The 15,187-nt window shown below is 40.0% G+C and overlaps 1 protein-coding gene across 7 annotated transcripts in view; it reads right to left on the bottom strand.

Moving 5' to 3' along the window:
* Positions 1–15,187, bottom strand: part of RAPGEF4 (Rap guanine nucleotide exchange factor 4) — a 283,291-nt gene that overhangs the window by 209,048 nt on the left and 59,056 nt on the right. For 4 of the 7 annotated variants that reach the window (XM_025460193.3, XM_025460194.3, XM_049106225.1 and 1 more), the window contains one exon: positions 8,669–8,815. In XM_025460193.3, coding sequence (XP_025315978.1) covers positions 8,669–8,815 — 147 coding nt within the window. Of the gene's footprint in view, positions 1–1,837; positions 1,859–2,086; positions 2,111–8,668; positions 8,816–15,187 lie in introns of those variants that run through there. The other 3 variants (XM_025460201.3, XM_035698049.2, XM_035698046.2) reach the window with 3 other exon arrangements.

The following is a 15,187-nucleotide window of genomic DNA, read 5'->3' as shown; positions in this document are numbered from 1 at the left end:
CAGCCTTTAGAAAGTCTGTCTTGCATTTATTGGTTTGGGCCAGACAGCTCAAAACACTGAGGTTAGTAAGATCAACCATGGGCAAGCCTGCAGGAATTCGGAGAGGCTGACTTTGTGACAGGATTTCCTGCTGCTCCTTCCTCGGTGTCAGACACCCTGCCCCAGTGACTGTGCTCTAACCTCTCCGCAGCAGCCGGGAGACTGCACAGGAGTGGAATTTGGCCCAAACAGAACAGAAAAGTCCCATGACCACAGGGCTTCCTACACATAAAGAGCTTAACAATATCCCCCAGTCCATACCACGAGTTCCTTCTGAGTCTCAAGTTCTTAAAGTTTTCCCAACTGGAACTGCCTTTGCCGGCGGGACCCATTAAACCTCAGAGCGGATTTCTCCAGATGATGACTGAACAACAAACAAAACACAAAGCTAGGCATTTGGAAATGCAACACATGACACCTCAGAGGGCAGGCTGCCCAGGGGCCCCACACAGGAGGAGGCAGACCATGGGAGAGCAGGAGTGCAGACGCCCTGCCCCTTCTGCGTGGTCAGTCCATCAGGACAAGTCTGCTTCAAATGCTATAATTTGGTTAACTGACCCCAATCCTTTCGGGATGTTGAAAGACAGCCTTGTTAGCCGCATAAGAATTCAGAACCAGATTCCTTTGTCTTTGCTCGAAATGATACCCTGGATGGAAACGACTGTCTCTCTGCTCTCCCTATAATGTCCTCCAGCACACCGTATCTTTCTGATATACCTTCCAATTTGTCTTACATCAGGGTGATTTGTGTTTATGCTTGTCTGTCTTCTCCACTAGATTGTAAACCAGAAGGACAATGTGATACATCTGGCATTTCTGCTTGGTGGGAACCAAGTATATATTTGTTGACTGTGACAGTTTCTTAAAGATGAAATTTTCAAAGGGGCATCAATTAACATGGAGTTGAGAAGCTCCTCAGCAGGCATGCAGAGTGGTAGGATTGCTGGGAGAGTAATGAGGGCCACTGCAAGATCAAAGTACAAGGGGTGGGGGGCAGTGAGGGGTCAAAAGTGAGCTGGCAAATGCATGGCGTGGGTGGCACTTCAAAACCTCTGCTACAACAGAAACAACAACTTCTACAAGATCCTAGTATCCAGTGCACACTCCTGAAACAAACACCCAGAAGAGCACCGGTCAAGAAGCAATGACTACTGCTTACAGCAACCTGCCAGCAGGCCTACCCACAGCATCTGGGCATTCTTGGCACCTGCCAGCCAATCCTTGATCTGTTCAGACCCCCTGATCATCTTCTGAGAAATACTGAAATCATAGCTTACAGAGAGGGTATGACTTCAAGTCATCAATAATGTAACAGAGTTCCCATAAACACTAAGGAATTCGTAGTCTGAGAGCTGCAGGCAAGATACCCACTGAGCGGCCAGAGGATGAAATACCATCACTCTCAATCTGTTTCCTTGCCCAAAATTCATTTTTAATATATGCCATTCAAATATGTCACCAGATAAATACCTATATTTAATATTAATGTGATAAATGTAACTGGCTAGTTATGAACAACTATCTATGTTTATCTAGAAACGTATTTAAGATCATCAGGTTAAACAAACATATCCTTCACAATCAGAAAAAGACGAGTCACCACTCCCCCCTCCACACACACACACACCCCACAAATAAAGATGAAATCAAATTATGTCAGTCTTATTGTACATATTTAGGTCTGGTGGAACATAATTAGAAAAGCCAGAGATGTTTCACAGTATAATTCCTCAAACCAAATACAAACTGTGACATATAATATTTCCCCACTAAAGAATAAAAAAAGATCCATTCTGACCTTATAGGGCATATGTCCTTCTTTTTCTGTCTCTCAAAGTTCCCAGACATCCAGGGAATATCTGTCCTTTATTTGGATAGCAAAATACACCTTCATGGCCGATAATTCTTTATTTGTATCTATTAATGTTAAAAGGATCTCAGTCCACAGAGAAAACCAATGCTGGTAGTTCTCCAGAAAAGCTCAGGCAACCAAAGGCAATAGGAAAAGACTTCCTATATACATATACATGTATTTAATTTTAGTTACCTCCTAATAACTTCACTCCCTTCCTTTCTGAGTTTGAATCATTTCGCCACTCCATGGAAAAGCTCGAAGACAGAGGAGTGAGACCCTGGCGCAGACATAAGGTCCAAGTCATCAGAGCAGGCTTCCGCTTGGTTTAAAAGAATCACAACTGTGAGGAAAGTCAAGAGAACCAGCCAACAGGATGTGTGTGGCTGGAGTTCCTGGCATGAAATCTTGACTTTCATGTTTATTTTTGGATGTATTTTTCTTAGCCCTTTGATGCAAATTTCTGGCCTGGGAAGCAACCCTACAGTACAAGCTCCAAAGTGGCCAAAAGTAAGCACAGACTTCTGACTTGGGACAAAGTAGGTCCCTTGGCTTTTGGGTTTCAGCTAGTCCTGCGATGAGGGTGTGGGTCTGAGGATGGGTCACACAGTCCTGCCTCATGGGCCACGGCCACTAAACTTGTTACTTGAAATACCAGCCCACCTTGGAAGCCTATCATTGAAGTAAAAGTGAAACAACCTGAGATTGTGTGCACACTAAATAAAGTAATAAAACCAGCCAAGGGACTGCTGAGATTTTTATGTTCTGATGTTCTTCTGCTTTAAGTGTTCGGCTTTAATTTTTCTGACAGCCCAAGACAGACAGGAACATCAAGTCTATTCAAGCAGGAGCAGATGCCTCTGAGAAGTATATTATTCTAATAAGGTTTTTAAAGCGCATCAGCAAAGACTAAGCTGCTGTTATTTCAATACTTCCTATTCTCATAGTGACTTGAAAGATTATTAATGGAAAAGGACTTTTTCTCCCTGCATAGTCCAAGAAGAGGCAGTGAATGGAAATAACTAAAAAGCTTTTCAGTCCCACAACTGCCAACATATCTGGTAGCATCAAGAAATAAAACTCTCTGGAAATCAGGGAATAGAGACAGTCGTAAAAATATTTCTTCAAAGTATTCATTCTCTTAGAAATATTCCTGCTTACAAATTGCATTCTTTTGCTAAAACAGCAGCATTCACTTATTTCCTCATTTTACCATTCAATTTTATATCTCATAAAGCATGAAATAGATTTTTGGTCACTTAAAAATATTTACTGAGGCCACAGATACATTTGGGGAATAAAGTCTCCTGTATCAATCATTACGTCTGACAATGGTTCTCTGACATGGGATCCCCTGGTTAGAATAAAATCACAATATATACCAGAGTTTCTGGGCAACAATTACAGCTAAGAAATCACTTTTATTACAGCATAGGTCAGACTATAAATTTAAAATATTGCTTTTATTTTTAGACTTTGTAGTTTTATTGCTGTCTTTAAGTTTCAAATGATTTATTCATAAATACGTATTATTATTTTGAACATGCTCAAACATGGCTCACAATGAAGGAAAGCTTCTGGCCAAATGATGTCCATGCAACTGAAACACAGCTAAACAGGTGGTAGACCACTAGTTCAATGACCTCTCTCTCAGTAGTGTCTTTTATGAATTTGATTGAGAGTGCTTCTTGAATCTACTTCTGTGAATACACTAGACTCACCTCATCATTCAATTTCATGTATTTGGAATATTCTATGTAAAGATGTCAAAACATGCTGTAAAGCTGAAAATATCTTCATACAGACATGATGTTAGATAGAAAGTCAACAAGAAAAGCAAAAAAAAAAACTTTGTTGTGGTCATTTATAACCACTGGAAACCTTATCTTATATGTGCTGTGAAAAAAGATTCATGAAATTGGACAGTAAATCAGTTCTTTATTTAGTCCAAGAGCCACTAGCAGTCATAAATGCTCACAGTCTTGGATCAAATATTAATAACTGACATAAAACTCACAAGCCTACCCTTAACTACTCTGCCATTTAACTTTTTCACTGAGGGTATGCAATGCCACTAGTGCCAAAGAGTTTAAATTATGGTTGTCTCAAGAACTAAACATGGTAGGCGCACCTGGGTGGTTCAGTTGGTTAAGCATCTGCCTTTGGCTCAGGTCATGATCCCAGATACTGGGATCAAGCCCTGCATCCAGCTCCCTGCTCAGCGGGGAGTCCGCTTCTCCCCCTGCCTTTGTGTTTCCCCCTGCTTGTTTTCTCTCCTTCTCTCTCCCTGCCCCCGTATCAAATAAATAAAATCTTTTTTAAAAAAAGAATTTTAAAAAAACCTAAACATGGCATTCCAAAACTTTTCAATTAATTTTCTTCTGAATAAAATTCAGAAACAGAACTATCTCGTGTCTCCTCTTCCTTTCTCTCTTCATCCCCCATATTTACTGAAAAATGAGATGTTTTATACTCTGATTCATGTATTTTATTAAGTTCTAAGACCACAGAGGTGTGAGAAGAGGGATGTATTATTGACCAACTCTGAATAAATTTATCATAACTCACTTGAGAAAACATGGCTTTGTTTTTAGGTGAAGCAACACAATGCTCTCAAATCTGACCATAAATTAGCAACTGAAACACGGAAGAAGAGGAGGAAAGAAAGCAGTTTTCATTAGGAAAGACAAAGGATACAAAGAAAAACATCAAGCTGCTTCCTCATTTACATCTTGGGGAATACTTTATTTGCTGTATTTGTAGAGGCTATCGAATAATGCTTCTGATTACATTGATGGGAATAACTTTTTAAAATACACAGGGTGCTACCAATTTAACTTACAACATAATAGACAATATAAAGCAAGAGGTATCTGGGATGAAATTGAATAGGGTTTTTAAAATCTCACATGTAGTTCCCTGAGTGTGTTCTCTTCCTGTAGCGAGCCGATGAAATTTCCCTTAGGTCAGGAAAGGAAGCAGGATTCCCTAGTTTTGTGTTGCCATTAAAGTCCCAAGTGTAAGATTTAAAATAGACTATTTGCTCAGCCTATTAAAGAGCTACTTTTAGACTGTGCTACCTGGTAGTGGCGACAGATCATAATTCTTAAGAGTTAGAAGAAGTAACTCAGAATGCTGGTGGCTGGTCCTCGTGTTTTATCTTTTGGCCCCCTTAAGTGACAACAGGGCATAAATAAGGAGACAAAGCTAAGCAAGAGGGTGCTTGACATAAAATGGACCTACTGTGACATTCTTCAAAAGTAAGCAGTCAAATGAGATGAACATGCAAATTGAGACCCTAGACTCAGGGTATCTAATTTTTACTATTCCTAACTTATAGCCCAACACTGAGCTCCTTACCTCGCCAACAAGAGAGGCATTATCCAGCTTACCTTTCCGTTGCCTTCTTTCTACTACCTGACTGTTCAGGGAGGCTCCTACCTGAATCCTTCCCTACATAATCCTTTCCTTTTAATGTTTGGCTGGCAGGTCTAACTTAGATTTCAGCTGACAGTGCAAGCTTGAATTTTAATTTTGCCAATGAGTATTATTTACTAGTGTAATAAACAGCTGAGTTATAAACTCTATTATCTGATATAATCAAGGAATAGGTATTCTGAACATCAGATACTTCATAGCACATCAGTCCTATAGATGTCATCAATGGACCACTCATTCAAATAGAAATAAAATCTATTTCATTATAGTTATATATACTCTGAAATAATATTATGACTTGGTAGTTTTTTTTCCTGTATTCTCCGAGTAGAACAGAAGCCCTTCCTGGACAGCAGGAGCTCAGCCAATCTTGTTTGCTGCTACGTCCATACGTGACACAGAGGAGACACTCACTGAATATTTGTTGAAAAACGAATAGGAGAATAAACCTAAGTCAATCTTTTTAATTTAGAAGGTAATTTAGAATCTTACAACTTCTTAGCATTATCACACAGTGTATATATGTACAATTGCTCCCATTAATCAAGTTCTGACTAACACAGATTGCTAGATAATGGAGTTTCTTGCATTTTCATTTTAGCCAACTGTTAAAATGTTGACTGAGCATGTAGTTTGCATTCTCTACTTAGTTACACGAACAAGCAAACAAAATAAGTATCTGACTAATCTCCTACTCACTGTGAGGTTCCAGTCCCCCACCTATAAAATAAGAAAGCAGACAAAAACTCCATCCATTCTTCTCAGCTCACTTAAGTCACTGGCAGAGGAGATCAGAAACCTGCTCTGAGGTTACAGATGAAGGGCTGGACCCACTGAGCTGCAGAATCACATGACAAATTTGGGATACCAAAGACCACCCTGAATATCAGTATCCCCATTTAGTAATTTCCCTTTAAGGGAAATATCTGTGGAAAACAGCCCTAAAATGTCCTCAAACGCAATCTAACTACCGGATCAAAATAAACTAATGCATCACCCGTAGTAAAGCATCCAGACATGACAAGCCTCCCAATGTACTCAGCATCACCTTTGACGTTTTCTTGCCAAAAGTGTTTGATTTGATCTCATCAAGCTTTTAGCACTAAGTTCCATTTATAGGAAACCCTGGGGGTAGGGATACCATGGAGAAACAATCAAAACGAATCTTGAATTTGGGAGAAACTGACCTGGCCTTTTTAACAAGTCAATGCCATGGAGAAAAAGAGAGACAGAAGAGAGGAAAGGAGGGAGAGAGGAAGGGAAAGGGAGAGAGAGACAGACAGAGATATAACAACTAAATGTAGTATGTGTTCTTTATTTGAACCGGTTTGAAGTAAAACAAAAACAAAAGATTTATTGAATAAATATTTATTTATTTATTGGTATTTATGGGGAAATTTGAACTGTGGACTGGGTATTAGATATTAGGATATTTTTTTTAAAGATTTTATTTATTTATTCATGAGAGACACAGAGATAGAGAGAGAGCTGGAGACACAGGCAGAGTTCAGGATCCACACAGGGAGCCTGAAGTGGGACTTGATTCCGGGTCTCCAGGTTCAGGCCCTGGGCTGATAGGCGGCGCTAAACCTCTGAGCCACTGGGGCTGCCCTAGATATTAGGATATTATCTTTAGTTTTGTAATGAAATAATGGTATTATGGGGGTATGTAGCAGGGTATTATCATTTTTTGGAGATTATGCTGAATACTAATGATAAAATGTCATAATGTATGTCATTTACATTAAAGTGGTTCAGCAAAAAAAAAAAAAAAAAAAAAAAAGATGAAGCAACATGGCCAACTGCTAGCAACTGCCAAACTAAATGGGGATGTTTGGGTGTTCAATGTATTATCCTTTTGGATTTCCTGTATGTTTGACAATTTTTCTAATGATAAATGTTTTTAAAATGCTCACAGGTAGCAACTTCTCAGGAACTTCCCTCACAGTACTGTGGGCTCTTAATTAAAATAAAATCTTAAATATCCTCCACAGGCAACTTGAAAAAGTCAGAACAGACAAAAGCAGTGATAATGACATACATCACAGGTGGAAATCATTTCTGTTCTTAAACCAGTTTTCCAAATTTTCTTTTTTGGAAAAGACTTTTTCAGTTTACCTTTTAAACATGAAAGATCTGGGGGGGAAAAAAAGACTTATTTGCCTCAAGCTTGGTCCCTTTTAATTGACAGGAAACCTTTCCACACATACCTCATGCAAACCTACGTTAGCTTTGCCTCCCTAAAACTAGCTTTTGTCTCTGAACTTTACAGAGCAGTTGGAGCTCTTTAATATTTTCTAAGAGGAACATTTCAAACAAGCAACCCCGCAATTTATTCACTACTGCCAAGAATAAAAGTAACAGGTTTCACCACCAAGGCCTTCCAAGGCTTTGCAGGACTTTTAAGGCAAAGCATCACTCATTCACCTGCAGGTTTGCTCTCTTAATGCATCTGTCATTTGTTTGGCTCTGGAGGAAACTATTTGATTACACAAAATTCTTTTTAGATCAAGTTTAAAATCTTAGCCACACCGGGACAAGTTGCAAAGCCTGCCAGCTCGATGGGTTGACACTTGGACATACTGAGCCAAGGACAAAGATAAGGAACAACCACAGGTTAAAATCAGAAGCTTGCAGAACTGAAAAGGAATGAGCGTAAAAGATGCAAGGCTTAGCCGGGCCTTTCTAAGTGCTCCACTTGCCATTACTGCATATAAGATGATTTATTCCCCCTACTTCTTGTAAATGAGTACATTACCCTAAGGGGTACTGGTAAGCAGTGGTAAATGCAAAAGCCACCAGCACTGGTTGCATCCATCCACTGCTGTGCCACCTATGCATTTTGAAGTTGGCAAGTAACCAGACATCTTTATGTCCCTCATTTCCCATACCTTATTACTAGGCCCATCATTTTTAAAGCATTTAAATGAAGCAGATGTTAACCCCATTCATTCCACTTTACCAGGGAACATGTCAACGATGATTTTTAAAATGCAAAAGAAAATGTCAAAGTATTTTGTTCTCTGGTTAAGAATACATCTGTGGAATAGGAGGGAGGAAATACATAAAACACTCTATGGTCATTCAAGAAATAATTATAAGGTATGTCAAACTACAGAAAATTGAGCAAGCACTAAATTAAAAACAAAGGGGGGGGGATGTCTTGTGTCAAAATGGCTTTTTCACTCACTCATTTCAAAAACAAGTTTTGAAAATTAAATTCCATCTACTGGCTCAGAACAGAACACATTAAGGCTTGACTGTAATGCCATTATCCATGTGGCAGTTCCCTTTCTTTTCTGCAACTACATTAATTGACAAAGAAGCCTTGGGGCTCACCTCCCATAGAGCCTTGAAGTCCTTCTGCTCGATGCGGAGCAGTTCACTGCTCTCTCTGGTAACGATGGTCGCATGGCGGGGTGTGTTGTCCAGAATGGACTCTCCAAAGGCCGTCCCAATTCCCAGAGTACAGATGGTCACTGCATCCTGAGAATCCCAAAACTTGGTCATTAGAAAATTAAACATTTAACCGATATGGGTGAGTTGTCTTTTCTTTGAATTTAAGTATACTTTATACTAAATAAAGCAGTTGATTTAATTGCACAGTTCAACCAGTTTTGATAATCTATACATCTGTCTCATCACCAACAAAATCAAGACATACAGCATTTCCTATCACCCCAAAATTCCCCTCGGTATTTCCCAGTCAAGACCCTTCCTTCTGAGGTAATGAGTATTCTGGTTTCTTTCACCATAAAGGGTTTGGCTGGTTTCAAAACTTCATGTAAAAGGAGTCAGACAGTACGCCCTCTTTGGTGTCTGGCTTCTTTTGCTCAACACATCTGTAAGATTCATCCACATTGTTGCATGGATCAGTAATTTTTTTCTCCTTTTACTGACAAGTAATTTTCCATTGTGTTGATATGCTACAATTTGCTTATCTGTTGTCCTGTTGGTGAACATTTGGGCTGATCCCAGTTTAGAGATATTATGAATAAAGCTGCTAGCAGTAACCTTGTTCAAGTCTTTTTGTGGACAGGATTATCTTTTTAGAGGATAATTCACTGTTTTAAGAGAAAAGGGGGGAATCTTTTGAAAACAAAGAGGTTTTAGTGAGAGGATGCAGTTACAATATTTCAATAGGTAACGGGAAATTGGGATGCTGTGCTGTCAGCCTGCTTTGAAGAGATGAGGAAACCTGAGGGTCGAGGCACCTGATTAACATGGCCCTAGTTCACACAAACAGTAAGTAATGCAGTCAGACTCTAATCAGGGCTCTTGGACTGTCAATTCCAAGCTTTTTGTATTGTGCTGCCTCCTGCAGCCACAACAGAGTAAAAACATCTTCAGATAAAGTACAGTGTGGCTTGTTCATAAAATGCCATGAATCAATGATTTAAAAGTTTCTTATGGTATACTAAGAAAGGTAATTTCCAATCTGCATGCAACATTGGTGATGATATTCACATTTAATCCTAACTAGTTTCAAATAATACAAATAACCCCTCCAAGTCACCTGGACATTAATTTTGCAGGGCATTATCAACTAAAGGAGATACACAAGGGTAGTCCTGAGTTAGAAAGCACAGTTTTCCTTTCATGCATCTAATACACGATAATAGGCAAATGTTATTAAGATCAAGTTAGTGACTCCGTAATCACATTACTAAGACAAATGCCCATAAGAATCCAGTTCCTTGAACCATAGCAAATTGCTTCTGCCCAGATATTACCATATAAAATTGTGTTCAGGAAAATAAAATCAATACTATCTCAGAAAAGAATGAAAGATTGGGAGGAAATGTAAGGAGAGCTTGCTAATAAATTTTCCAGAGAGGCAGCTGTAAACAAATTCAGTCAGAGAAGTCAGATATTTCCCCAGAACTGTACTATCAATATTCAGCGAGTCCGGTACCTCTGAGTAATTTTCAAATTCTAGTAAAAGCACAGAAGGGATTATGATAAATCACATACTTCCATAAATTCTCTAGAATATCAGGTTCCTTTGAAAATCCCACTTGCCTACTTTCTTATCTGGATCCTTCAGAAAGGATTCTTTTACCTAATTTGTACTTTCTAGTGTAAAATTCTATTTTAAAACTTGACAAGGATGGCCCATTAATGTTAGTCCTGCCACCGTCCACAGAGTTTAAATATCTAATGTTATCTGCAAAGTATAATGCAAAAGAACTAAGATGATCTGTTATTTGTGATCTAGTGGTAGATTTTTTTGTGGATTAAACTCTGTCCTCTCTCCCCTCTTATCTCTGACTATGTAGTTTGTCCCTGAAAGGTATACAAAGAAAGATGTAGGCTGTGAAAATCATATGAGCCTGGCTTTTTGCTAGTGACAGCTCTTGTGATGGACAAAAGATTGAAAGTATTCTTGGCTCTCCCCTGGAGAGTTTAACATTACCTGTGCATTACACATCTACATAGCTGCCAGTGCAGGTCACACGTCAGGACCTTTGCAAGGAGACACGCCCAGCCTCGGCCCTTTGATGGAGTGTCTCGGCTCATTTCCAGTATCCCTTGCTTTCCCACCAGAACTGAGTGTGGGAGCTGTCCTTCCCACATTTCCTCCTTCATACGTGATCCTCTTAAGTTTTTGTTTGCTTGTTTTTTTAAGATTTTCTTTATTTATTTGAGCCAGAGAGAGAGAGCACAGACAGGGGGAGGAACCAAGGGAGAGGAAGAAGCAGGCTCCCTCCTGAGCAGGGAACCTGATGTGGGACTTGATCCCAGGACCCTGAGATCATGACCTGAGCTGAAGGCAGACATTCAACCCACTGAGCCACCCAGCACCCAGGTGATCCTCTTAAGATGAAGGAGGAGGAATCACAAACACAAGATAGGATCTTGAAATTAGGACTGGAAACCCTCGCCTGAAAGGAGTATTACTTCTAGGTTCAAACTTAACTTTCTACAGACTCAGTATTTTTAGGACAAATGTACTAATCTAAAGATTTATCACTACCTTTATGGTCCATCAGTGCTATTTTTTTGAATCCCAGGCAGGGCGTTGTGATATGCTAAGAAGAGAATTACCAAAAAGAGAAATTTGCATTCCAGTGTTCTCTCTTTTAGCAGAACCAAGATAGGTTGCTCAGTATGTACACTGGAAAGCAGGATAAATTTGAGTTATTGTGGTGGAAGCACTCTTACTTTGATCCACCTAACATCTAACCAGGTCCCTATGGTCAGAATTCCAAGTCTGGACCCATGCACGTAGGTGTAACATACGCCTTTGCCTGGGGCCAAAGTGTCCATTTCTAAATGTAGTATTACTGTTTCTTTAAGGTTTACACATACTCTGGAGATCTGCTCATGTCTCCATACTTATTTAATAGAGACTATTCAAACTGTTTTATTTTCTGCTCATTCGCAGATGAATGTGCAGAAAGGCCACCTCAGGAAAATATTTACAGTGACACAGAAGCAGAAGAAACTGGTCAGCACCTACTCAGGGAATATAAAACATTAACAACAGCAAAGAAATGTTTCACTTTGTGATAAGATGGCAATTTAGGATTTTTCAAATATGAAATGTAGATTTAAAACCTTGGAGTACCTGGGTGGCTCAGTCAATTAAGTGTCTGCCTTCGGTTCGGGTCATGATCCCAGGGTCCTGGGATCAAGCCCAGTGTCAGGCTCCTCGCTCCTCAGGAGAGTCTGCTTCTCCCTCTCCCTCTGCTGCTCCCTCTGCTTGTGCTCTCTCATTCTCAAGTAAATAAAATCTTTTAAAAAATTAAAAAGTAAAACCTTGAATGTCTTCAACACAGGAAGGTAAATTTAACAGATGCTGCTGGAGTCCTACCAGACTCCTTCCTCCCACTTTAGACCTCACCCCACCCCCAAAGTCATGGTAGCTTTATGGACAGTTGCCATATACACATGTGGCTTCCTTCCTCGGGTATTGGCATTGCCCCACCTGAGAACAGAGTACTGCGCAGTCAATGCCTGTAAGGGCCAACTTCCATGAAAGAGGCATGAGAGTAGGAAGATAAATACCCCAGCTTCCTAACCCTACATGGTTTCTTAGATGGTTGCCTGAAAAGAGTGAGCCCAGTTGAAATCCAATTAACGTGCTTTATTGGCTGTCCTTCCTTCCTTGTCTCACTTGCCCACTCCCTTACAAGGCCTCCTGGGGTCATCTTCAAGAAAACCACTTGCAACTAAATCCTATCTCTAAGTCAGCTTCTAGGGAAACCCAAAACAAGAGAGTGGGCTAGCCAGACACGGCTGTGTGAATCCTAAATTGCACTGAGACCTTTGGGGAGGTGCTAGGCTGAACTTGCATTCTCAAAGGGACTTCTGTCATAGGGACAGACATCAGATTATCACTTAATTGCTTTGCAGCGGACACACAGTAAGTGTGATATCCATTGGGTTACCCATGGAAGGACTTCCTTGTGTTAGTAAAGCATGCTGGGTCTCTGTGGCCAGTTCTATTATATAAGAGGGTGATGGACACTTAAAAAGAGTGACTATGGCATGTCACTGACTTGTCATCTGCTTTCTTCCTCCCATCTGACACAACTCTCCCTTGCCTATCAGCCAACCCGATCCTCCTTCTCCTATCCTCTAAAACAATTACCCACTTACTCTTAACACTATATATCCTATGGCAAGTCAGCATGCATGTGGATCTCCATGTGTGTGAGTAGAGTACCATGTGCCCTGCACTGGGCCAGGTGTCTTGACTGCGATGCCTTATTTATTCCTCACAACAGTTAAATGAGATAATGCATTTCAATTGTCTCACATACAGCTTGACTCCAAAGGAATGCATAATAAATTGTGGATATTCTTATTGATGATAATATTAAAACAATCCTACAACATCATTGCTATTTCATAGGCTGAGGAAAATCAGGCCCCAGAGATGTTCAGGAATTTGTCCAGGAGCGTGGCTTCAAAGTGGAAGAGTTAAGACTAGAACTAGTCAGTTTAACTACTTCTTCGTATACCTCTTCAATTATCATATAAAATTTAAGTACTGCTTGCTAAGACTCAGTAGGAAAATCGATCAAAGTAATATTTAAGCCCACACAGATTTTCGTTTTCTCCAGTCAATATATATAATTATTTATATTTATTTATCTCCATATATTAAGTCCAAGTCTCCAGGAAAAGAGAAAACAGCACTGCTCCCCCTCTGGCCTTCCAATTCCAATACTGGGGTCCACTTGACCCTCACCTAGTAGATCAAATCCATGCCAGACTGGGACACCAAACCTCCTTCTCATTAGAAGAAATGTAAACTATCATCGATTTTTCCCACTCTGATCCTGTGACCCAGTTCTAACAGAACAGGAGCTCTAACAGAGCTTCTGCCTCAGCTGGGGAAACTGAGTTTCTGTCTGCATCTCTTCCTTGGTAACCTGCCAGGTATCTTAATTCTTTTCAAAATGGCCAACCGCCTGGTTCTGACAACCCTCCCTGGGCCCCAGTGCCTCTCCAGCACCCTCCTGTGGCCAGGCCTGTTTCTCAGCACACCCAGTTGCCCATGTCCATTGCTGGGCCTGCTTCCTGACTCTCTGCCCGTCACGTTACCACTAGTTAGACCTACTCAACCCTTCACCCTACCAATCTGGGGCCCACGCAGCAACAACGTTTAGCTTCCTCCCATGTTCATGCCCTCTAGACAGCTCTGCCTCCCTCCACCATGAGTGGTCTCCAGTTCCCAGCTCTCCTCCTCTACCCAGCTAAGCACCAATTGAAATCACGAACATTATCTGGGTAAAGGATGTGTTTCAGTGGGATAGGCAGCGTCTCATTATCTCCATTCATACAAGTAGGTGTCAAGTAAGTTTACAAACATGCCAACAAAGCCACCCTGATGGAAGGCAGGGGATATTCAGCAAAGGATATACACCCAGAGGCAACCTGAGTCAGAACACTCCAGCCTTGGTGGGGGAAATCCCCTGGAGGCAGTGAGTGAGAAAAGCATAGCCTGTAGACCTAGATTCAAAATTCTTCTCTGCTAATTACTGATCTTATGGCTTTGGATAGAATGATCCCAGAAATTTCAATATCCTCATTTATGAAATGGGCACAATTTTTCTTACAAGATTATCAGTAGGACTCAATATAAATAAAATAATATATAGACAGGTTGCTGGCACACAGTAGATGCCCCATAAATAATGGAAAAGATTATTTCTGACTTAGTCATATTTATATACATGTATAGGTTAACTACATTTTTAAAAAGCAAATTATATTTTTCTATTATCTAAAGAACAGAGAATCTCTAGATTCATTTTGTGTTAATCTTCAATTAACAGTGGTTCTTCAACACTTAAATTCCAAGTTTCTCTGTCTCCCAGTCTGGATGTCAAGTGGTTTGAATGATCTGCAAAACACTTCAGCTCTCTAGGGGAGCTTGTATTCAAAGGAACTCTTCTGACTGAATCCTGCTGTAAATCAAAGAATCCTTTTGTGCTGCTACTAATCACCCCTTAATTTGTCTGCTTTGTACATCTGAATTATGATATACTAGGTGTTCTTAAAGCAGGCATTCTCATATGAAGCATTTTATTTGTCTGTTGCATTATAAACATTGCTACTCTATGAAAATAGGAATGGTGTTAAGAAAGCCAATGGCTATGTATCACTGATATCTGAGTTAATAAATAAGTGCCTTACAAATGTCTATACACATCTGCTGAAATTCAACTTATCCAAGTTACAATCTGGCAAAATTTGAAATAACTAACAATCAACAAAATAGGCATACGAATTCTCTGTGATAAATACATCAAGATTTTTTAACACTCCTGTAACTTCTAGGGATATCAGATTTTTTTAGTAAGCATATTTAAATCATTTCTATATTAACAGCTCAAGAAAAGT

This window comes from Canis lupus, chromosome 36 (genome assembly GCF_003254725.2).
Source record: "Canis lupus dingo isolate Sandy chromosome 36, ASM325472v2, whole genome shotgun sequence".
In the NCBI taxonomy this organism is placed as follows: Eukaryota; Metazoa; Chordata; class Mammalia; order Carnivora; family Canidae; genus Canis; species Canis lupus.
The sequence above is the reverse complement of the archived record's forward strand: the minus strand, read 5'-3'. Positions and strand labels throughout refer to the sequence as shown.